The sequence below is a fragment of the Beta vulgaris genome, chromosome 8, assembly GCF_026745355.1.
Source record: "Beta vulgaris subsp. vulgaris cultivar EL10 chromosome 8, EL10.2, whole genome shotgun sequence".
NCBI classification, from domain to species: domain Eukaryota; kingdom Viridiplantae; phylum Streptophyta; class Magnoliopsida; order Caryophyllales; family Amaranthaceae; genus Beta; species Beta vulgaris.
Window position 1 is genome coordinate 19,197,923 of NC_079209.1, and position 23,577 is coordinate 19,221,499.

The 23,577-nt window shown below is 35.7% G+C and overlaps 2 protein-coding genes across 4 annotated transcripts in view; both read right to left on the minus strand.

Moving 5' to 3' along the window:
• Positions 1-3,078: 3,078 nt before the first annotated feature.
• On the minus strand, positions 3,079-9,028 carry LOC125492240 (uncharacterized). The gene is made up of 2 exons (XM_048634337.1): positions 5,176-9,028; positions 3,079-3,530 (listed from the first exon to the last, which is right to left on the minus strand). The coding sequence occupies exon 1, from the start codon at positions 6,396-6,398 to the stop codon at positions 5,376-5,378; it is 1,023 nt and encodes a 340-aa protein (XP_048490294.1). The 5' UTR covers positions 6,399-9,028; the 3' UTR covers positions 3,079-3,530; positions 5,176-5,375.
• A 2,097-nt stretch (positions 9,029-11,125) lies between these two features.
• Positions 11,126-23,577, minus strand: part of LOC104901307 (GDSL esterase/lipase At4g18970) — a 55,227-nt gene continuing 42,775 nt past the window's right edge. For all 3 annotated transcript variants that reach the window (XM_057391011.1, XM_048634336.2, XM_010688862.4), the window contains 3 exons: positions 18,644-18,880; positions 18,126-18,357; positions 11,126-11,723 (listed from right to left, as the gene is read on the minus strand). In XM_057391011.1, coding sequence (XP_057246994.1) covers positions 11,485-11,723; positions 18,126-18,357; positions 18,644-18,880 — 708 coding nt within the window. In that variant the 3' untranslated portion in view covers positions 11,126-11,484. The remainder of the gene's footprint in view (positions 11,724-18,125; positions 18,358-18,643; positions 18,881-23,577) is intronic.

The following is a 23,577-nucleotide window of genomic DNA, read 5'->3' on the forward strand; positions in this document are numbered from 1 at the left end:
GTCCGAGTAGGTGCCTTCTTTCCTTAGTCCTTTTTTACTAAGAGAGTGGCTCAATCTGGGAGATAGAGGTCTCCTTGGGGCTGAGTACGATGGACGCCACTCGGATGAGCGGCTAATGAACCCGAAGGTTGTCCGAGTAGGTGCCTTCTTTGCTAACCCCTTTTTGACTAAGAGAATGGCCTCCTCCTCCTTCTGCACCTCCTCCTCCTCCTCCTCCTTCTTCTCCTTCTCCTTCTCCTCCTTCTCCTTCTCTTCCCCCTCTTAATCCTCCTCCTCCTCCTCTTCTTCTTCTCCTTCTCCTTCTCCTTCTGCTTCTCTTGCTCTTGCTCCTACTCCTCCTTTTCCTTCTTTTTCTCCTTCTTCTTTTCCTTCTCCTCCTTCTCCTTCTTCTCCTTCTTCTCTCCTACTTCTTCTTATCCTCCTCCTTCTTCCTTCTTCTTTCTTCTCCTCCTCCTCCTTTTCCTTCTTCTCCTCCTCCTCCTTTTCCTTCTTCTCGTTCTTCTCCTCCTTCTCCTTCTTCTTCTCCTCCTCCTCCTCCTTCTTCTTCTTATCCTCCTCCTCCTCCTCCTCCTTCTCCTTCTTCTTCTTTTTCTTCTCCTCCTTCTCCTCCTCCTCCTCCTCCTCCTCATCTCCTCCTCCTCCTCCTCCTCCTCCTCCTTCTTCTCTTTCTCCTTATCCTTCTTCTCCTTGTTCTTCTCCTCCTTCCTCTTCTTCTTCTCCTTCTTCCTCTAAACCCTATTCACCCTCTTTGTCAACAAACTCCCCAGAAACATAGCTAGTCTTCCGATTTTTAACTTTTCCAAATCCATATTCAACAACTTATATTCATTTAAAATTGATTCAAGGTTAAGAAGAGTAGGTTCATATTTTGACAAATCAATAAAAAATCTTAGGAACATAACATTCAACAATCGTCTATACCAATTTTCAAATTAGGAATTCAATAGGGTAGTTGTATTTAATCATTAAAGCAAAGGTATTTTGTTGTCTAGGTAGTAAATGAGAGTAGCATTTTCTAAAATTTGCTTTTATTATGTGTTTGGTTTCTTGGGATAATGATTCTTCTCACAACGTTAAAAATTAATTATTAAAGATGTGAAAGATTATCTTGGTGAGTGGTGGATGATGATTCATCTTTATCAATGAACTTAAGGATATATATCAGTATTGGTGGCTTCTCCAATTCAAACATCGAATCTTCGCTTAAAATGCAATCTCACGCACAACCATCAACCACCACCACCTTCTCCCTCAAACTCTCCTCCCCCAAAATAACCCAAAACACCACCACCTTCGTTCTCCTCCTAAGTTCCTTCAGATCATTCACTAGCTCTCCTCCTCCGGGACTTCGCTCAGCTCCTCCGTGGCTTCGCTATTGGCTTTACTCACCTCCTCCGTTGGCTTTGCTTGCTCATCTTTGCTGTTGGATCATCTTATCTCATCGGTCAGTGCCTTTGGATATAGATTTTATTAATTTATTTGTAATTTCTATAATATTTTTCCCTTTTTTTGTTAGCCTTCTTGTTGAGTTTTGTTTTGATTAGTTTCGTTCTTGTAATTTTATTTATATATTGATTCATTTGATTTCTTCGGTTAGGCCCATTTTTTCCTTTTGTAATTTTTGAATATTTGGATTTGTAAATTATTCTTAGATTTTCTTTATTTATTTAGTGTTCTAATTTTATTGATTTGATTTAGTGTTATTTTTTTTAGTATTAGTTCTGTTTGTAAATATTGTTGATTAATTTTTTTATAATTTCTGGATGTGTAATTCATTGTTGAATTTCTAAAGTACTTATTATGGGATATCGTAAATGAGATCAATACACTGAAGCTAAGTTTTTAAAAAAAAATTCAAAAGGTTAACTGATCCGGTTTGGGTACAAAACCAGATCGATTAACTTATGTAACTGATCCGGATATTTGTGCCCAAATCAGATAAGTTAACAGTTAACTAATTTGGTGGTGAGGCAGATCAGTTAATTTTGTCCTAGCAGTTGTCCCCCAACTTTTGGTGGATGATAGGTGGAACAGTGCGCTGTGATCCACTTGAAGTTTCCAATAATAGGTGCTCTTCAATTGCAGGAAAATGACCTTGAATCTGCCATGGGAAAGGAAGAAATGTAGTGAGATCAAAGTTCGAAGAAACGTGATGAGAATGAGGTTTCCAAAGCCACCAAGTTATGAAGAAAAAGGGATGAAAGGCTTTTGGGGCCAAAACTTCAAATTATTCTTAATAGGGAGATGGGGGGGGGGAGGTTAGTTATTAATAACTATGGTTAACCTAAAATCATTAAAAACGCAAGATTTGACAAAAACATATCATTAATGTCAGTACGGTTCCTAAAGAAATATACTACAGGGTCAATTATTGAATAAATTTTTAAAAATGTTTGCCAAATACTTCCTTCATTTCTTAATAGTTGCAGCATTAGCCTAAAAAGGAAAAGTCATAATAAGTGCAACCGAGCTTAGAATACAAAGCTATAAAGTATAAAACTATAGAAATGCCCTTTGTATGAATAGAAACTAATACCGCAAGTGCACGGTGTACAATATAGTATCACTAGCAAATACGGGTCGAACCCACAAGGATGTTAATACTTAATTAAATTACTCACTTGATTATATGAACTTTCTATTATGCAAATTATATATGCTTAACCAAACTAATATTAAACTAATGATATAAATGTGATTAATCTATCAATAAGAACTAAACTATAAGCACTAACACTAGTACCTTGAATAATAAACCAAGACTATAATTATAATAATGAAAAAATCAAAATCTCACGCACTGAAGCTACTGTAAATAAGCATATTAAATGATTGTAAGATTCAGAATTAGAGGAATGATTGATATAAGAAAGCATTAGCAATAACCAAAGACTAGAATTGACGTTAAGCATCGCAATCGAGCAAAACAATTAAGCAAATGATGAAATTAGGAAAATGAAAAGTAGAAACTTCAATTAAATTTAGTAGTGCAGAGAATTAGGAGTTGAAGGAATTGAAACTAACAATACCAAATGTACGACAATGAAATCATATATGCGATTATCTATATAAAAATAATTAACAAGAAATAAAATTGAATTGATTAAAGATGTAGAACGAAAATACCGATAAAATTTACAATTGAGTGAATTCCAAAACGAAATCAAACCAAACAAACCAATAGTAAACGATGAGCGTCGCTGTCACCGACGAATCGTGTACAAAACGGATGGAATTGAAAATAAAACTAAACCTAAAGCTATTGTGTGAATGAGATTTGTGTTTGTGTGGCTGCCCAGATGCAGCTCTCACCGCCTCCCCCTAGTATTATGGAATTAGGAAGATTTATATCCCCGCTAATGATATAACAACAAGGAAAGAAAATAATCTCCTAATATAAGCTTGATTTATCTTGGGATTTTTGCTTCGAGAAGGAGTAAACACTTAGACTTGGGCTCTTATTTTCTTGTAGCCTTTAACTTGGATTGTTTATTACTTGGCCTTGTAATTCCTTTTCCCGAACCGAACACCTATCACAAAATAAAATACTAATTAAGCTCAATAGGTGATAAAAATAATAATAAAAAGAATAAGTACGTAATAATAGAAGTCATACTAAAAACCCAATTATAAATATAAAATATATTCAAATAACTAAAATATAGTGGTAAAAATATGCAATACAATGAGCTAATCAAACTCCCCCACACTTAGTTTTTGGTCGACCTCGAGCAAAATAACGTTATTAAACCAAGTGTATCATATAAAACAAGACGTTAGTAAACTACCCAACCTCAAATGAACTAAACTAATAAGCATGACAATAGACTAAAACATTTTTATTTGTGAAATCATAAGTTAGTCATGAAAACGTTTTCGTCAGGTTAGCAAGATATGAACACAAATGAGCGCTATTATACTCAACCAACATTTTATAATTAGTTTGATCCCACATGTAATCTAGGTGCTCAAGTGCAAGTGTATTGACATTCGAATACGAGGTACTTTAGTCGGACTTGATTATTGTTCCAGTTGATTCTCCCTTACCTTCCTGTACATTAGCACTTAGTACCAGTACAAGGATCGTTCCTTTTCATATGACATTGCAGTTGCCACCCATTGGTCTCAAATGAGTACTTGATACTTTGCTTTTTGCTTTGCTTTTTAGGCTTTTTAATTTGCTTTTCCAACAAGTTCTTTTATTTCAAGAACTGATTAATATCACTCTGGTTTTACAATGGTTCAACGTCTCACCTTTAGGGATTACTAATCCTTTTTCTTTTTTTAAACCATTGTTCTCTCATTTCTTTAACAAAGTCAAGTAGTTCTCCAGTAACCAAGAGCAGTGAAAAAGTCACCAAGGAAAGTAAGAGGTACTAGTTAAGTAGATTAAATTATAAAAGTCTTTCCTCCATACCCCGCATCTAAGCCAATAAAAATAGTGTGCTAGATTACATATAAGCATAGCATTATTGAGGTATATTTAGGAGTTGCTAGAGATAAAGTCTTCGTGTTCATAACTTCAAAACTTTTTTTTTTATTGATAATTTAAGTAAACAGAATTTAAGAAAAATTTTGTAAGGTTAGAGTCTATTGTCAACTATCTTACTAGTTAGTCCTTTAAAGAGGTGGAGAGGTGGGTAACTTGCTATTTGCACTCATATTTCAAATGGGTAAAGTATAATGAAATTGCGGAACACTAGTAATAAAAGATAATAGCAGCAAGCACCCATAAGTATGTTAAATTATGCTTAGATAAAGTAATATGGAGGCCTACTTTGCAGAAATTTCGGCAGCACTTCCCCCTAAAATTGACGACTCATGATTTTTAAGTAACCTGTATATAATTTCCAGCAAGCATAACCAGCATAATACAAGCTACTTCGAGCAAATACTACCACAAACAGAGCAAAAATCCAGCTAACCCCATCAAAAATTAGCAAAAACAGAGCATTTTTTCAGCATGTATTCAGTAATGTCAAGCAAAAATTTGGCGTGTATTAGCCACTCCCCAACACTTATTTCTTACATTGGCCTCAATGTATAAGGAAAAAAAAAGAAGAAGTAGAAAATAAAATGAAAGGAGGAAAGAAAGGAAAGACACAACCTGGTGGGTGAGGAGTCGTAACATAGGCACAAGGTATACTCTAACGCGGATGGGAAGGTAGTACTTACTGCCTATCAGCCTTCATAGTCGACGTCAAAGAATCAATAGGTACTAATCATACTCGACATCATCCTCCGACAAGCTCGATCTTGGAGGAACATCTTAAGATATTCTTTAAGCCTCTTCCCCTGTAGTCATTAACAATGAAACCATAATCTGCAAGCTGAATTATCATATTCTTGCTAGGTGACAGCGATCTCAGCTCCATTTAGCTTCTCAAATTATAAGTCGCTAGAGCTCGGAGAAGCTTGTCAAAAGCCTGTGCACAAAACTCAGAGAATTGGAGATAAGCATATAATGAAATAAACATAGAGATAGCAGTTAATGTTCTTTTCAGCTTGTCAAAAGTTTTAGAGTAATCATATTGACTGCCATAGAGATGTGCTCGTTTAATCATCATAAGGTATTCATATTGGTGAATATGGTTCTGGACAGCAGAACTGTAAGAAGGTTTTAAGCATATAATGTCACCTAAAACACATATATCACTTTTATTATCATCATTCAGACCCTGTTGTAGTTTACGCTCTGGTTCTTGCTTTGAACTAAAGTTATGTTTTATGAGTTTAAGAACTTGAGGTAACAAAATACAATGCTTAAGGAGCTTAGGTAGGCATAGAAAAGGGCTAAAGTTAGATAAATGAATTACTATAGTCCAGGGAGTAGGAACTAACTTAGTATTCTGAGTTGGAATTGGGTCAATCTGGTCTAAATTGGAAGCATTGGCCTTGAGGGTAATCTCAGTGGTGAAAGATTTTTCATGTTCACCAAAGTCGTTCATTAAAACATTATGCTTAGGGTCATACAAGACAAATTGCCCAATACAATTTTCTTCTAAAGCATCACTAGTGTTACCCTCGGTATCCTCAAGAGTAATACAAGAAGTATAGATGCCTTCAGTATAACTCTCCTCAGTTTGTGTAATCACAGTAGGAAAATCAGTCTTTAAAGCTTCATTCACTATTGAATCCTCCAAAACAAATGACTTAGCTTGGTCCACCTCAATATTTTCTTCCATATGATTCATTAAACAAGTCCCATTAGAAGTAAGATATACTTGAGGTTCATTAATCTGTATAGGCTCTACTAAGTGATCCGACAAATAAGGAGTAAGCAAAGAATTAGGCTCATTACTCACATCATATTGGTATACTCTACTACCACCTTCTCCATCATGTTCACTCTTCTTTATCTCACTCAACTTATGTATGTTTTTAGTTAGGACCTCCATTGTTTGAGTAATAGAACTCTTTTGAACATCAACACTAGTCTTTTCCTGTAAGGTTTCATTTACTAAAGAATCCTCATTAACAAATGAATCAACTTGGTTTGGCTCTGTATTTTCTACAGTAAGTTTCAGTAAGCATGTCTCATTAATATTAGGATATAACTAAGTGTCATTAACCTCTTCAGATTCTGCTAATTCTACTGACAAATAATGTGTATGAAAAGAACTAGGATCATTAGTCAAATTATTTTGTTCAACCTCACTAACTCGTTTACCATCACAATCACTCTTCATTACCTCAGTCAAGATCTCTATGTCTTTTGCTAGATCTTGAATCAAATTATCAAGAGAATTTAACCTTTCATCCATATTGTTACTAGGAGAAAAATTTGACTCAATAGTGGGATATGACTCTCCTCTACTGACTTCATGGCTGAATATATTAGAATAGGTAGTGTTAAAAGGGTCAGATGTGACACTAGGTAAGGAGCTCATCCCATTAAACTGATTATTTCCTAAATAGTGAGGGTGAGTGTATCCTCCATGATTATTTGCATGAGATTGACAATTAACACTATATGGGTTAGAGTAATAGTAAGGACAAACACTAACTTTATGATCGAATGCATGACAATATGAGCAATAAGATAAAGAATTAGCCATAAGCCCATTATTTAAAGCATTTTCCCAGTCATATGTATCTTGGGCTAACCATTCGAAGAAACTCCATCCCTCCTCTAAGGTTTTTGATAAAAGTTGCCCTTCACAAATTGATTCTACTGTGGCTCTAGTTTCATCATTTAAGCCATCAAAAACTAGTTGGCAAATTTCCCATTTTTCTAACTTATGACCTCCTTGATTAATAACATTTCTAAGCTTCACAAAGTACCTCCAAAAGAATTCACCATTTTCTTGGGGGAAAGAAGATAATACCATTGTAAAACCCCTTTAAAAAAAATATTTTTTTAAAAAATATTTTTTAAAAAAATTTAAGTAAAAACCGAAACACAAACTACTAAATTATACTAACAAACAAAGAAAAATAATAAGTCACAATATAACTAACCGCCTACTAAAGAAACTAATAGTTTAACTACATCATGTAACCATGAAATTTAACTCTAGTAAGCAATACTAACCATGATTACTACTATTAAACACCATATAAAGCAACATAGAACAACTAGACGTGATCACAAAAGAGGAACTAAAATCAAGTGAGTAACAAAACTTAATATGCAACATCCCCGGCAACGGCGCCAAAAACTTGTATGAATAGAAACTAATACCGCAAGTGCACGGTGTACAATATAGTATCACTAGCAAATATGGGTCGAACCCACAAGGATGTTAATACTTAATTAAATTACTCAATTGATTATATGAACTTTCTATTATGCAAATTATATATGCTTAACCAAACTAATATTAAACTAATGATATAAATGTGATTAATCTATCAATAAGAACTAAACTATAAGCACTAACACTAGTACCTTGAATAATAAACCAAGACTATAATTATAATAATTACAAAATCAAAATCTCTCGCACTGAAGCTACTGTAAATCTATACTAATATATTAAAAGGCGTTCCTAAACAAGGAACGGTGCCACGTGGCGCTCTCCCTAAGTTCATTTTACTTTATGTAATCCACATACAACCAAAAAAATTAGAAATTGCATAGTGTAGGATTCGATCTCGTGACTTCAAGTTTATATACTAGAGTTTTAACCACTAGACCAAGTGATATTTGATGTTATCATTTTAAAGTATAATATTAATAAATGAAAATTTTCCTTACCCGGGGCATATCCCGGGCCTAATAACTAGTAAGCATATTAAATGATTGTAAGATTTAGAATTAGAGGAATGATTGATATAAGAAAGCACTAGCAATAGCCAAAGACTAGAATTGACGTTAAGCATCGCAATCGAGCAAAACAATTAAGCAAATGATGAAATCAGGAAAATGAAAAGTAGAAACTTCAATTAAATTTAGTAGTGCAGAGAATTGGGAGTTGAAGGAATTGAAACTAACAATACCAAATGTACGACAATGAAATCATATATGTGATTATCTATATAAAAATGATTAACAAGAAATAAAATTGAATTGATTAAAGATGTAGAACGAAAATACCAATAAAATTTGCAATTGAGTGAATTCCGAAACGAAATCAAGCCAAACAAACCAATAGTAAACGATGAGCGCCGCTGTCACCGACGAATCGTGTACAAAACGGGTGGAATTGAAAATAAAACTAAACCTAAAGCTATTGTGTGAATGAGATTTGTGTTTGTGTGGCTGCCCAGATGTAGCTCTCACCGCCTCCCCCTAGTATTATGGAATTAGGGAGATTTATATCCCCGCTAATGATATAATAACAAGGAAAGAAAATAATCTCCTAATATAAGCTTGATTTATCTTGGGATTTTTGCTTGGAGAAGGAGTAAACACTTAGATTTGGGCTCTTATTTTCTTGTAGCCTTTGACTTGGATTGTTTATTACTTGGCCTTGTAATTCCTTTTCCCGAACCGAACACCTATCACAAAATAAAATACTAATTAAGCTCAATAGGTGATAAAAATAATAATAAAAAGAATAAGAACGTAATAATAGAAGTCATACTAAAAACCCAATTATAAATATAAAATATATTCAAATAACTAAAATATAGGGGTAAAAATATGCAATATAATGAGCTAATCACCCTTATTTATCCAATATTGTTTTATCTAATTACATTTGAAACTAATTAGCTGATTAACCCACCCCCCCTTATCTCAGCCCAAACCTACCACCCAACCCCTTCTCCCCTTCTCTCCTCAAAACAACCCAAACACATATACCATTAAGCCACCAACCGGGCACCACGAAGCCACAACCCAAGAAACCTAATTTCTTGTCACCCTCGCATCTTCTCTCACCACTACTCAAAATTCCGGCCACCAAGGTTGGGTTGCCGCAGTCGGGGTACGCAATCATGCCGCTACGAGCTATTATTGTTGTTGCTGATTTTGTTTCTTCTCCTCTTCTTTGTTAATGTTGTGGTGCGCTACAACTCTCATGGGTTGTTGCACGCCCACTCTTTGTTCAAAAATTTGGCCACCAAGTTTAGGTTTGTTCGGGCGTGGCCTAATTCCTTGTCGTCGTCGAAGTGCTAAGTCTACTCCCTCTATCCCATATCACAACAATTTGAATGGCACACTTGCCAGACCATTAATATCCATAATTATCATTTTATCTTGAAAATATACATTGATAAATCTTTGAACATCTTACATACTTATATATGTTCTTATATACTATTTATAAATTTGGTCAAAGTGAGGCATATGGGTAGTGGAAAAGTCAAGTGTTGCAAATAATATGAGATGGAGGTATTATTTGATACGGGAAAAGGTAGAGTTTTTTGTAGGAAAATAATAAAAGGGATGGTGAATTATCTTTCTAAGCTTGAAGACCAAAGAGTGTTACTGCATGCTCTTCCCTTAATTCTTTTACCCTCACTAACAACTTCCTCTTTCTCAAAGGCGCGAAAATCAGCTGAATTGCAGATTTTCTGAAAAGGTACAAAAATCAAAAGGAATAACCGAGGTGGGTTTTGGAAATGGAAGATCTGACTTGTTTCTAGGTTGTTAATGGTGGTGGTGGGATGGCCAGCAAAAATCATTCAAATATTTACTACTATTCTCTGATTTAGATTTGCAAACAAAAAAATGGAATTCTAGACTTCTCACTCCCTTAATAGCCTTCTCAGATTCATTGAAGAAGATGAATGATATATGAAGAATTGCAGAATGAAATTTGAGATTATATTTTATGGGAAGCTACATATAAACTTTGAACGTTAACATGAGTAATGTAACCTCTCATGGTCTCTTTTCATGGTGTTGTTCCTTTTGAGATCAGATTAAGGCTTTCATAGCCACCCTCTTCTCGATCTGGTTGTTTGTAGTGGGGTGGGGGTGAGAAATGCGAAATTCGAAGGGGTGGTGGAACGGGGGTGGGGGAGGGGCTGGTGAGGCTGCGGGGGTACTAGAGAGAGAGGGTGAGGGTTGCAGTGGTTGTGGGGGGGGGGTAGTGGGTCTGGGGTTGGGGTTGGGGGCCTAGGGTTGAGGTTGGGTTGGGGGCTGGTGGCCTGGGAGGTGGGTTAGGGAGAGAGATAGTTAGGGTTTACTTAGGGTAGGGTTAGGATGGGGGAAGAGTGTCTAGGATTAGGGTATTAGATTAGGGATTACAGTTAGTGTTAGGGTTAGATTTAGGTTAGTTATTTAGGATTAAATGAGATTTAGGGTTTAATGACTACGGAGTTTAACGACGTTTGTCACTAAGGATAAGTGAACGTATTTTTTGAAAAATGGAGGGTATATATGGTGAATTTCTAAAGTCAAAAGGGTATATGGTGCAAAAAAAATTCTCAGGGATATATGGTGAAAAAACCGTAATTACCCTTTTACCCTATCACTATGGTCCCCCACTTTTCTTGTCTAAACCATTGATATGTGTGCCTTTTCTCTATGTTGCAATTATTTAGAAACAAAGATTATTAAAAAAAATTGGGTTAAATGTAAGATATATCACCAAAAGCAATAAAATGCCACCCAATACAACCTACTCAACCTCTCCGATTCAACATCATGGAGGTTATTCTAATTTCTAACACTACAAGGTTACCTATGAGAATTTTCCTTTTTAAAATTATCCATTGATTGAGAGCAAGGTTTAGAAATAACACTTTATTTAAGTCTTAAGACACTGAGTTTCAACATACAACGCATTATACAAGTAGCTAGTGAACTATCATATCCACTAACACACTTCGAACTCAAACTTCTAATAACTGCCACCGTGCCTGGGAACATGTTTTTAGGATACAAAGCACAATATATCTAAATACTTATTTTAGGACGTAATTAACAACGATTACAAGAACAACGCCAAAACCAATACCATACACTTTGCTGTATTGTACACCTAGAGCTATTTTTTTCGCATTCCTAGCTTGTTTTTTTTCTTATTTAGAGCTCTACGTACAAATGAGCCATGAGCAAAGAAATCACCTTAGATCAGCAGAACGTGATTACAGTTCCTTTATCATGCATTTATCACTAGACACCAGAGTTCTGATATCAACGGGATGTACATTGTTTGAATCAGGAGCACTATATGCAGTTTCTCCAGTGATTACGTTCACCACCTCGGTAGTATGAAAACCATCCCAGAATATGTAATTGTTTCGGCCTTCACAAATTTTATTGGATTGTATACATTGATAATCATCCCTTACTTCACAACAAGTAGCATTAGCTACCGCAGAACCTGAAACTCACGAAAATACGTAATTTTGATATTGAAAAGCTATTATATAATATTAACAAAGATGTAGTTCTTCCAATTTCTAAGCCCCAAGCATTTGAAAACGCTACACGTAAGAAGTCATATTAGGATATCGTGTTTTATTACTGGCTTCAATAAATTAATATATGAAGAGATCTAGATACAATAATGCAACTTATTCTTCAATAACAATGTTATGCAGGCCGTGCTTTATATATAGTAAATAAATATATCGGACACCTTGAATTGGCAACAACACTAGTAGCACTTTGGGGTGTGAATCTATTGATCCTCACCCCTTTTCTCAAATCTGGAGGACTCGGGTTGACATGTTTATGATTCCAATTTATCAGGGTTCTTTACCTTACTAAAACAAAAATTATTAGTTTTTAACTCAATTATTTCTTATGTTTTCTCCTTCAAATTTTAGACAAAGAGTAAAAGGCATTGTCTCCCACGATGAAAGTAGTAGCATTGTCTCCCATGATGAAAGTAGTATTTGTAAGCAAGTAATTCATCATTATAATTCTTAGGGCGTAGTCCTAATGTTCCAAGTTTGTATAGGAGCTAGCTAGACAAAGTAAGAATGAAGTGTTTAGTGTTACTGTTTTAGTCCTACTCCTACGACCTTACGTTCATACATCATCTATAAACCGCTAGCATATACAAATGATATTTTTTCTATAACATGAGAAGATTATGCCTCAATATATTTGTTATGGCAGATGTGAGAGAGAAACAAATAACGAATACAAAAACAAAGAAAACAGACAACAGATTTACATGGTTTACCAATTTGGCTACGTCCACGGTATATAGAGAGAGAATATTTTATTATGAGAAGAGAACAGATTACAGAGAGAATTAAGTCTAATTCGTCGAATGAAAAAATTAGGTGAATAAACTATTTATACTCCCGCGTCAAAAACGCGTTTTTCGGACAAAACGTCGAACCGCCCGACCTGCCCGGGGGAAATCCGCCCGACCGGGCGAGATTTCGCTTTCCCAAAACAGCTTGAGCGCCCGACTGAAAGTGCCGGGTGAGATTTCGCTTTCCCAAAACAGCTTGCGCGTCCGACTGAAAGTGCCCGGGCGAAACCCGCCCGACCTACCCGGGAAGGGCACAAGACGAAACTGTTTCGTTAGTTATTCGTAAAACAGTCATTACTTTCTTGTTTCTCAGCGGAATTGGACATATGAACTATCGCTGGAAAGCTCTTGGAACAAGCTATCACCTCCAACTTGAATCACATCAAAACCATTTAGAGATTGAGAGATATGTGCATTCAAAGTCAGCCCTATGTCATCCCTTAGCTTTCTCACGCATTCTACCAAACACCTTTAAGGCACCATTGAAGGCATATTCTTACAAATTTCCACGTTGACTTGAATCCTCTCACAATAAACCAGAAAACAGATGCATTGATCACAACGCCCAGAATCCCCCTACATCAGATTTGTCCCAAAAGACAACCAGACCAGATTACTCCCTAAGGACTCCAGAATTGCCCCAAAAGGGCAACTAACTATCATGAACATTGAGTAAGTACAAACAATGCTGAAACTTACTTTGTGGAACCGACTTGGTGAATATATCAGCAGGATTCTACTTTCTTCACCTTAATCCTAGTCTCACTCCTCAAAAAATGATATCTCACATCAATATGCATAGTCCTTTCATGATGGACTTGATCCTTGGCTAAGCATATTGCACTCAAACTTTCACAATTCACAATAGCCTGATGTGATGTAAACCAAGATCATAACTAGCCCTTTAGCCATATCCCCTTTTAACAGCTGCTGTCAACGCCATGTACTCTGCTTCAGTAGTAGACAAAGTAGTTGTAGCCTGCAAAGATGCCTTCCAACTAACGATAGAACCATCAAGAGTAAAAACATAACCAGTCATTGACCTCCTACTGTCAACATCTCCAGCATAATCAGAATAAGAATAACCAGTGACTAAACACTGAGTATCATTCCCATAAATAAGACCAATGTCAGACGTACCTCTAAGTTACCGAAAATTCCTCTTGACTGCCTGCCAGTGCTCCTTACCAGGGTCACCCATGAACCTACTAACAACACTAACTGCATGTGCAAGATCTGGCCTAGTGCAAACCATAGCGTACATCAAACTCCCTACAGCACTAGCATAAGGAACCCGGCTCATGTACTCCTTCTCCTCAGCAGTCTTGGGTGCAAAAGCAACAGACAAGTGATTATTGGAAGCATTTGGAGTGTATATAGGCTTAGTTGTTGTCATGCCAAACCTTGACAAAATCTTCTAAATATAACCTTTCTGTGACAAGAAAAGTTTCTTCTGACCTCTTTCCCTGTAGATCTCCATCCCCAAAATCTTCAATCCTTCATCTCAAACTCAGCACTGAGAAGACCCTTCAACCTCTGAATATCAGACTTAGTCTTTGCAGCTATGAGCATATCATCTACATAACGAACTAGATATATGAAAGACCCATCACTCAGCTTGTTGTGGTACACACAACAATCGTACTCAAACCTGTTGTAGCCTAACTCAATCATGTAGCTGTCAAACCGCTTAAACCACTGCCCAGGAGACTGCTTTAGTCAATATAAGGACTTCTTCAATCTGCAAACATAATTTTTTGGAACCCATCTGGTTGTGTCACATAAATCTCCTCTTCCAACTCCCCATGTGGGAAAGTTGTTTTCACATCTAGTTGCTCAAGTTCAAGATCCTGATGTGCAACTATTGCTAGTAGCACCCTTCCCTTTGTGTGAACCCTCTTGCAACAATCCGAGCTTTATACTTGACCCCCTCAGTTGGTGAAGACCCTTCCTTCTTCTTGAAAACCCATTTGCATGTTACAATCTTCTTCTCCTTAGGACATTTGACTAGCTCCCAAGTCTGATTCTTATCTAGAGACTCCATCTCATCTCCCATTGGAACGAGCCATAGAGTAGACTCACTTCTAGAAACACCTTCTTCATAGGTGGATGGCTCATTATTTTCAACTTCCACCTCCTCATCAACCTGTAGTGCATAAGCAACCATGTCTTCAAAACCATACCTCTTTCGAGGCCCCACACCAACTCTTCTAGATCTATCAAGTGTTATGCTTGGTTGATGTATTTCAGATGACTGGTAACTAGAAAACTTTTCAGTAGCACCATGTTGATCTTCTCCACATTGGTGCTATGATTCATTCTCAGCTTGAGTGACTTGCAGCTCCACCTGTTTATCACATCACTACTAACAGACACCATAACAGACTTCACAAGAGAGTTAAGCATAGAATTTTCATCAAATATTACACTTCTACTAAGTATAACATGATTTTCAGAAGGTGACCAGATTCTATAGCCCTTAACTCCACTTCCAAAACCCACAAATACACCCTTTTTAGCTCTAGGTTCTAATTTTCCCTCATTTACATAATAATAAACAGTAGAACCAAAAACTCTTAACAGAGAATAGACTGCAGGCTTACCAGACCACACCTCATAAGGTGTTTTATAATTAATACCGGTATGAGGTCCACAGTTGATCAGATAGCAAGTTGTACTCACAGCTTCTGCCCAAAATCTCCTAGCCAATCCAGCATTTTAGAGCATGCACCTTGCTCTCTCCAATAGTGTTTGATTCATACGTTCTGCAACTCCATTTTGTTGTGGCGTATTTCTAACAGTATGATGCCGAGTAATCCCTTCATTCTTGCAGAACTCATCGTTCAGACCAACAAAACTCCAGACTATTATCAGTACGCAGCCTTTTGACCTTTCTTTCAACTTGATTTTCCACTAAAACCTTCCACTGCTTGAAGTTCTTAAAAGCCTCACTTTTATGCTTAATCATAATTACCCAGGTCATTCTTGAATAATCATCGATCATCGACACAAAATACCTGTGACCTCCAATAGATGCAACTCGGGAAGGTCCCCAACAGTCAAAATGGATATAATCAAGAGTATCTTTCGTTGTATGAACCGCCTTTGGGAACTTGCTACGATGAAGCTTCCCAAACACACAGTGTTCACAAAACTCTAGATCCTGCACCGTGTGCCCACATAGAAGATCCCTCTTTAACAGAATTTGCATCCCCCGTTCACCCATGTGCCCAACAGCCCAAGTCTCATATGCCTCAACTTGGTCAACTCCTCCTTGTGAATCTTAGATGACGCAATAGCAGCAGAACATATCACAGTAGAACCCTGAAGAATATATAAGGTACCATTTTTAATACCTTTCATAACCACCTTTGAACCTTTATAGACACTCATAACTCCACCTTTACCTTGAAAACAGAAACCCTTGCTATCAATAAGACACAAAGATATCAGATTCTCTGTCATTAACGGAACATGCGGAACTTCATTCAAGGTACAAAATGTACCATCATGAGTCCTCACCCTGATAGAGCATATTCCAACTACTCTGCAGGCAGTACTGTTGGCCATAGAATCATTGCCTCCATTGATCAGCTTGTAAGTTGAAAACCACTCCCTGCATGGACTAATATGATACGACATCCCAGAATCAAGAACCCACACATCCCTATAATGTGACTGGCAATTAACTACTAGGGCCAGATCTTTCTCATAATCACCTCCAGTTTCTGCCAAAGGAGCAAAACCTTCATTCTTGTCTTGCTGCTCCTTTTTCTTAGGACATTCATTTTTCCATTGTCCCGTTTCCTTACAGTAATTACAAATATTAGTAGTTTTAGGACCCTTAGAATTCGAATTTTTAAAGTTCGTTTTCTTTTTACCAGATTTCTTTTGTCCCTTTCCCCCAGTAACTACTAATCCAGATGCTTGATTCTCTGTACTAGAACCAGATGCCTGATGACGGACCTTTCTAGTATGGAGAGCAGATCTTACTTCTTCTAATGACAGACTATCTTTCCCAACAATAAAAGAATCCACAAAATTCTCATATGATACAGGCAAACATACCAACAATATTAAAGCAGCATCCTCATCATCTACTTTAACATCAATATTTCGCAGATCTAACAAGATAGTATTCAGTTTATCTAAGTGATCCCTTAGAGACGTACCTTCCTGCATACGCAAGCTGAACAGACGTGGCTTCAAAAGCAACTTGTTGGTTAGATATTTAGTCATGTATAAACTCTCTATCCTGCTCCGGAACTTCAGTAATTATGTCGTTAGACAGACACGGCATAATTGTTGAATGCGTCTTTTCCTCCAGAATTTCCATCTCAGTGGTGACTAAATTTGTTGCCTTCTTTGCCAACGGTGCCCACAACCCTTGTTGCTTCAGTAAAACCCACATCTTGATTTGCCACAAACTAAAACTATTCCTCCCAGTAAATTTATCAATTTTGACATTCATTGTAACAACCCATAATAAGGACGGGGTGTTACATTCATCCTAGACATCTTTCTCACACAGATCGAACACCAAAACTCTTGATACCAATTTGTTATGACAGATGTGAGAGAGAAACAAATAACGAATGCAAAAACAAAGAAAACAGACAACAGATTTACGTGGTTCACCAATTTTGCTACCTCCACGGCGAAGAGAGAGAGAATATTTTATTATGAGAAGAGAACAGATTAAAGAGAGAATTAAGTCTAATTTGTCGTATAAAACAATTAGGTTAATGACCTATTTATACTCCCGCGTCAAAAACGCGATTTCCGGACAAAACGCATAACCTCCCGACCGGGTGAGATTTCGCTTTCCCAAAATAGCTTGCACGCCCGACTGAAAGTGTCCGGGCGAAATCCGCCCGACCCACCCGGGCGGGGGGCAAGACGAAACAGTTTCGTCAGTTCTTCGTAAAACAGACATAACTTTTCTGTTTCTCAGCGGAATTGGGCATATGACCTATCGTTGGAAAGCTCTTGGAACAAGCTATCACCTCAAAACCATTTATAGATTGAGAGATATGTGCATTCAAAGTCAGCCTTATGTCATCCCTTAGCTTTCTCATGGATTCTACCAAACACCTTCAAGGCACCATTCAAGGCATATTCTTACAATATTTTTATTCACAGTATATGTACCTATAAAACATCACAAATTCCACCTAGTGTATTTTCTCAAGAAATGTCACTAGTAAACATATACTGTTGTTTTCAAAATCTTATATTAGGATTATTTTACCTTTTCTTTTGGTAAGAAGAAGTGGCCCGGACCCCGCTTGGCTGTTAATGGGCCAGGCACTTGAGAGTAATGGGAGAGGGTAAGGCAAATCCCTACCCTCAAAGTGCTTCTAATGGGGATTGAACCCCCAACCTCGGTGCTATCCTTACCATTAGACCAATTACTACTTGGTATTTAACTTATTTACAACATGAAAGAAATATACTTCATACGTGAGTATACTGTATTTATGCACGGGTTTTGTAAAAATCAGCATTTGGTACCTGTGTCAGTATTTGATGAGCTAGCAATATAAGTAAATTGTGCTCCAGGAAGCTTGTTATTTAGATCATCGACCAGCTTAACGAGCCTTTGGTTGAAAGGTTGAACAGCAGCATTAATCTTGTCTACGCACAGGGAACCATTTGTGCCAAAGGTGTATATTTCACCTAGACTGCACCCAATTAGACCAAGTCCAAACACAGCCATCTTTCTTGCTCCAAGAAAATACAATCTCTGTGTGTCAAAGTTTTCAAATGTTGTCAGTTTCATTATCAAAAGACAAACTAAAACAAGAAATTAATTAACACTAGACACTGTTTTAAGAGAATACATACATTAATTGACACAAATCTTATAAGATATATATGACAGTACAATTTATTTCTAAGATATTCTTAGTTTGGGCACTAAAAAACAAAAAAAAAAAGGAGAAGCAAAACATCCACTCAACAAAAAATAAATTGGAAACCATTAGAGTGCACTAATATCAAATTATCTTGTAAATAATAGTTATTCAGACCTTGAGTTGAGCAGCATATTGACGAATGAGTGCTTCGGCGTATTCAGCAGGGGAGTAGATCGAGCTTGAAGTGTAGTGTTGTGGCATAAAATAATTGTTGATGTAATCGTTGCTTCCCATGTTGACAGTGTATAAGCACTTTCCTAGGTTTCGCACTTTCTTAGGCCCATACCAAGCAAATTTTGCTACTGTCATTGCGTGGTTTTGTATCTGTTGATCCAAGCTGATTCTTTCACCCTGAACCAAAGACGACATAAAAATTTGGAATTGGATAAATTATTTATCCTCCGCTTTTAATTTTTTAATTGTATCAATTGGACTTATACTATTCATATATTCCCCATCAGGATGTTTCAGGTTTTTCTTCCATAGAAAATTAACTTATTTGAACAACAAAACGTAAGAAAATTAAATTAAAAACTAAGGAAGAGGGCAAAATGTAAGAGTGAACTTTCAAAAGTAAGACATAGTGTGTAAGAAGTGCATTTACCTTGATTTTTCCCATATTTCAGAACAAATTGGAATGGAGAGAGTTATAGTTTTGACTTAAAGTTTTCGACTAATATATAAGCAACAATTTTACTAATGAAGATGTTGAGTTCATCTAAATGTATAGTTTTAAAATATCAATTTTTTTTAAAAAATTTACAAACATAATGTTTGGAAGTAAGAAATAGTAACAGCTAATAGGTGTATCTACGTATGTACCTTCATTTCAAATATGATAGTTTTTCTTTTCAGAAAAGAAAATATAAAAGTATATATTTTTACATATGAGGGTAAAAGAATTTTGAGGCATATCTCATTATTTTACATAGTGTCATGCTAATATATATCAAATATTCAGATGTATTGCTATAACAGAAGAGAATTACTTTATTGCAAATTAAAGAAAAATAAGAGCATGAGATATGAAAGTAAATAACACTATTTTTAAGCGTCACAATATATCGAAAGCTTATAAAACTGAATTCTACAAGTCATCTCTATTCTCTATACAACAGAACCACGTAATTTAGGAGGTAATAACACTGTATATTATAAGAAATTAAGAATGGACAAAAATCTTACTTATTGACAATGACTTGCAACGACAATGTTATGAAATCTATTTCTTCGTATCGTTGCATGTGTAATGTAAATGTTAATTCCATAATATAGTGCCTACTTCATATTTGGTGGGTCAAATTTTAAATGTTTTGACCAAATATTCTCATTTGTATATATAAAAAAACATGTTCATGTGGGATTGTTAGATTTGTCTCAATGTGTAGTTTCATAATATCAAATTTTATATTTTTTATTAATACGCAATGGAAGATATTAAAGGTCAAAGTTACGTCTTGGAAAACCGTGTAAAAAAGGAAACAAGCACTATATTATGGGACGGATGGAGTATAAATCACACCAAGAAAGAAAATAAGTTATAAGATTTACTTCATTGATGTGTGGTACAGAATAATGCACTTCTTGCATAGTTGCATACTATTTTTTTTATTTGCTACACGGTTGTTTTGGAAAACGAATCATTAACTTTAAGCGATTCTTTTATTTTTTTATAATTAAAAATATAGTCATATGTGATCTTGTTAGGTTCGTCTCAATATGTAGATTTATAATATTAAAATTTTATAATTTTACTTAAATGAAATAAGAGATATTAAAAATTATATAATATTTTTAAAATTACACAACAACAATGTAGTAAATAAAAAAAACGAAAGAATAAGTAAATATTTTGCTTTGTGTAAAAGTTACACATGTATCATGTATGTCATAAACAAAAATTGGTATAGGAAAGAGATGGCCCCCTAACGTGAGAATGTATATAGAGTACCATGCTGGAGCTTAGGTTAGATCCAATTATTTTTATATCCCGACAAAAAAAAAAAAGGTGTGGTTCAATCATCTTCTGTTGTAAGAATCTTTTCTTATTCTTAATGTAACTTTGTTATAACTATTCACATCTATACAAATATATTAAAAGGCGTGCATAAACAAGAAAATGTGCCACGTGACGCTTTCCATTGGAAGTTTTAGTTCATGTAATCCATATCAATAAAAAAATTTAGAAATTGCGGAATATAGGAAAGAGATGGGCCCCTAACGTGGAAATGTATATAGAGTACCATGTTGGAGCTTAGGTTAGATCCAATTATTTTTATATCCCCGACACAAAAAAAAAGGTGTGGTTCAATCATCTTCTGTTGTAAGAATCTTTTCTTCTTCTTAATGTAACTTTGTTATAACTATTCACATCTATACAAATATATTAAAAGGCGTGCATGCATAAATAAGAAAATGTGCCACGTGGCGCTTTCCATAGGTAGTTTTAGTTCATGTAATCCATATCAATAAAAAAATTTAGAAATTGCGAAGTATAGGGTTTGATCCCAAGACCTCAAGTACATATATTAAAGTCTTAACCACTAGGCTAAGTTGTATTTAGTGTTATCATCATAAAGTATTATATTAATAAATGAAATTTTTTCTTACCCGTAACATAGCACGGGCCTAATAACTAGTTATTCATTATATATGGTTAAATGATAGCATCTCATTACTAAAATATTCATAAAAATCATTTCGAATTTAGTACTTCTATAACTCAATAAGGGTATCTAATTGCAAAAATTGCCATTAAAAATTGTAATTTTTTACCACGCCGAAGTTTGACACCATTTTTATATGCAACTTAATTATGATTAGCATGCCGCTACTCACCTTAGAAAATGCGAGACTAAAGCGGACTTAAATATTAGAAGAACAAAAATTTACAGAATTGTATTTAAAAAATGGGTTTGCTACAAGTTTTCTATGATATCCATCCCCCACTGAGCGAAACGGATGGGATTCAAGGTTAGCTGCAAATCATTTGCCATATGGTGGATAACTGGAGCAAACCTCTAGCACTTGTCGCACTTCACTACTACAAAAATGGCCAAAGAGACTACCTATAGGAGACCGTTTGAGATTACTAACCCATTTCTTAAATATAGGAAATCATTGATTATGTAAAATCGGTCTCTTAAGTTTAACTATTTGACTAATTAAAAAAGTTGTTGAGAAATAAGAGACTGCTTCCAAGTAAAATCGGTTTTCTTGAAATATTTTAATTTTTTAATTCAATTTTTTTCAACATAATACACTATAATACGTATATATTTGTTTTGTTGTGATATAGGAGATTACTTCTAACTAGAACTGATTTCTTTAAAATATATTAATTTTAAAATAGTTTTTTTTTGGCAAATAAAGAGTATATATACCAAAAAAACATGTGCATCAAAAGCATTGCACATGAAGCAGACAATCCACAATCTACACAAGGAGAATTACAGCATCAGCTTACTCCTATCAACAACATTACAATTAGCAGCAACTGTAAATAAAATCTCTCTAAGGACTACATTTCCATCCTTACAGTCCCCTGTGAATATTTTGTTATTCCTCTGCCTCCATATGGCATACACACATTCAGTAAATAACATCACAATCAACTTCCCTTTTTTCTTCCTTGCCTGGGCACACACGCTTGATATGACATCTTGATGAGACCCTCCTGAGTCAGGAAAACTCATAAATCTGCATATTTTACTCCAAAGACCAGCAGTATAAGCACATGAGAAGAACAGATGTTGTATCGATTCATCTTCAGTCCTGCAAAGACTACAACTGGCATCACAATTAACTCCCCATCTTCGAATTCTATCCACTGTAGGTAATCTTTTATGCAGCATCATCCATAAAATAAATTTACTTTTAGGAGTTGCATAATTATTGCAGATTAACCTTTTCCACCTTACTCTTTCCACATTATCATTCATCTTCTTGTACGCTTTTTTCAGAGAAAATTTATCTCCAACACATACTTCACTCCAGCCTCCAATATTACTCAAATTTTCCCTAGCCTTTATTATCTTTCTCAGTATCCATGAGGTCTGATTATTGATATTGACTAGTAAAGACATCATGCCTTTGAATATAGTAGGAGTGAATCCATTTGACCCACATTTTATCCCTTTTAAATTCAATAGCCCATAGCAACTTAAGCATTGCTGCTCTGTTCCAGTGCACCATGTTAATTACATTCCAACCACCAGCACTTTTTGGCATCTGAATTGTAGCCCAAGCAACATGAGCTTTCCTAGACTCATCAGTTTTCCGTGTCCAAAGAAATTTCCTGCACACCTTCTCAACTGCTTGAATGAATTTCTTTGACAGAGGGAATATATGTGCCCAGTAGTTTTGCATACTACTGAGGATGCTTTTAATCAACTAGAGCCTCCCTGCATATGACAACATATTAGCCATCCAAGTTTATGCTCTATTAGTGATCATTTCCACTAAAGGTTTACATTGTGCATAGGTCAGCTTCTTTGATGTAAGAGGGACTCCAAGGTATCTAAATGGTAGATCCCCCAATTGCATTTGCACACTGTCTGCCAGCTCTCTAGCTGTAACATCATCTACCCCACAAAAGTAGCTATTGCTCTTCTTTTGACTAGCAGATAAACCTGAGGCTTCAGAGAACTTTTGAAAAGTTGTAATCATGTAATCAAGAGAACTCTTATCAGCTCTACAAAACATCAATAAATCATCTGCAAACATCAGATGAGTAATATTCAATCTCTCACACTTAGGGTGAAAATTGAAGTCAGGGTTATTCTTCAGATCATTCAAGCACCTACTCAGGTACTCCATACTCAATGCAAATAGAAATGGAGATAATGGATCTCCCTGTCTTAGCCCTTTGTTTGCTTGAAATGGTTAAGAAGGTATGTCATTCACGAGCACACTGTAAGAGACTGTGGTAACACACTCCATAATCCAGCCAACAAACATATTAGGAAAGCCAAATTCATGCAACAAAGTTTCTAAAAATGACCATTCTACTGAGTCATAAGCTTTCCTTATGTCCACCTTCATAATTC

Coding starts and splice junctions, on each gene's coding strand:
- LOC125492240 (XM_048634337.1), bottom strand. CDS start 6,398: ATGGAGGTCCTAACTAAAAACATACATAAGTTGAGTGAGATAAAGAAG.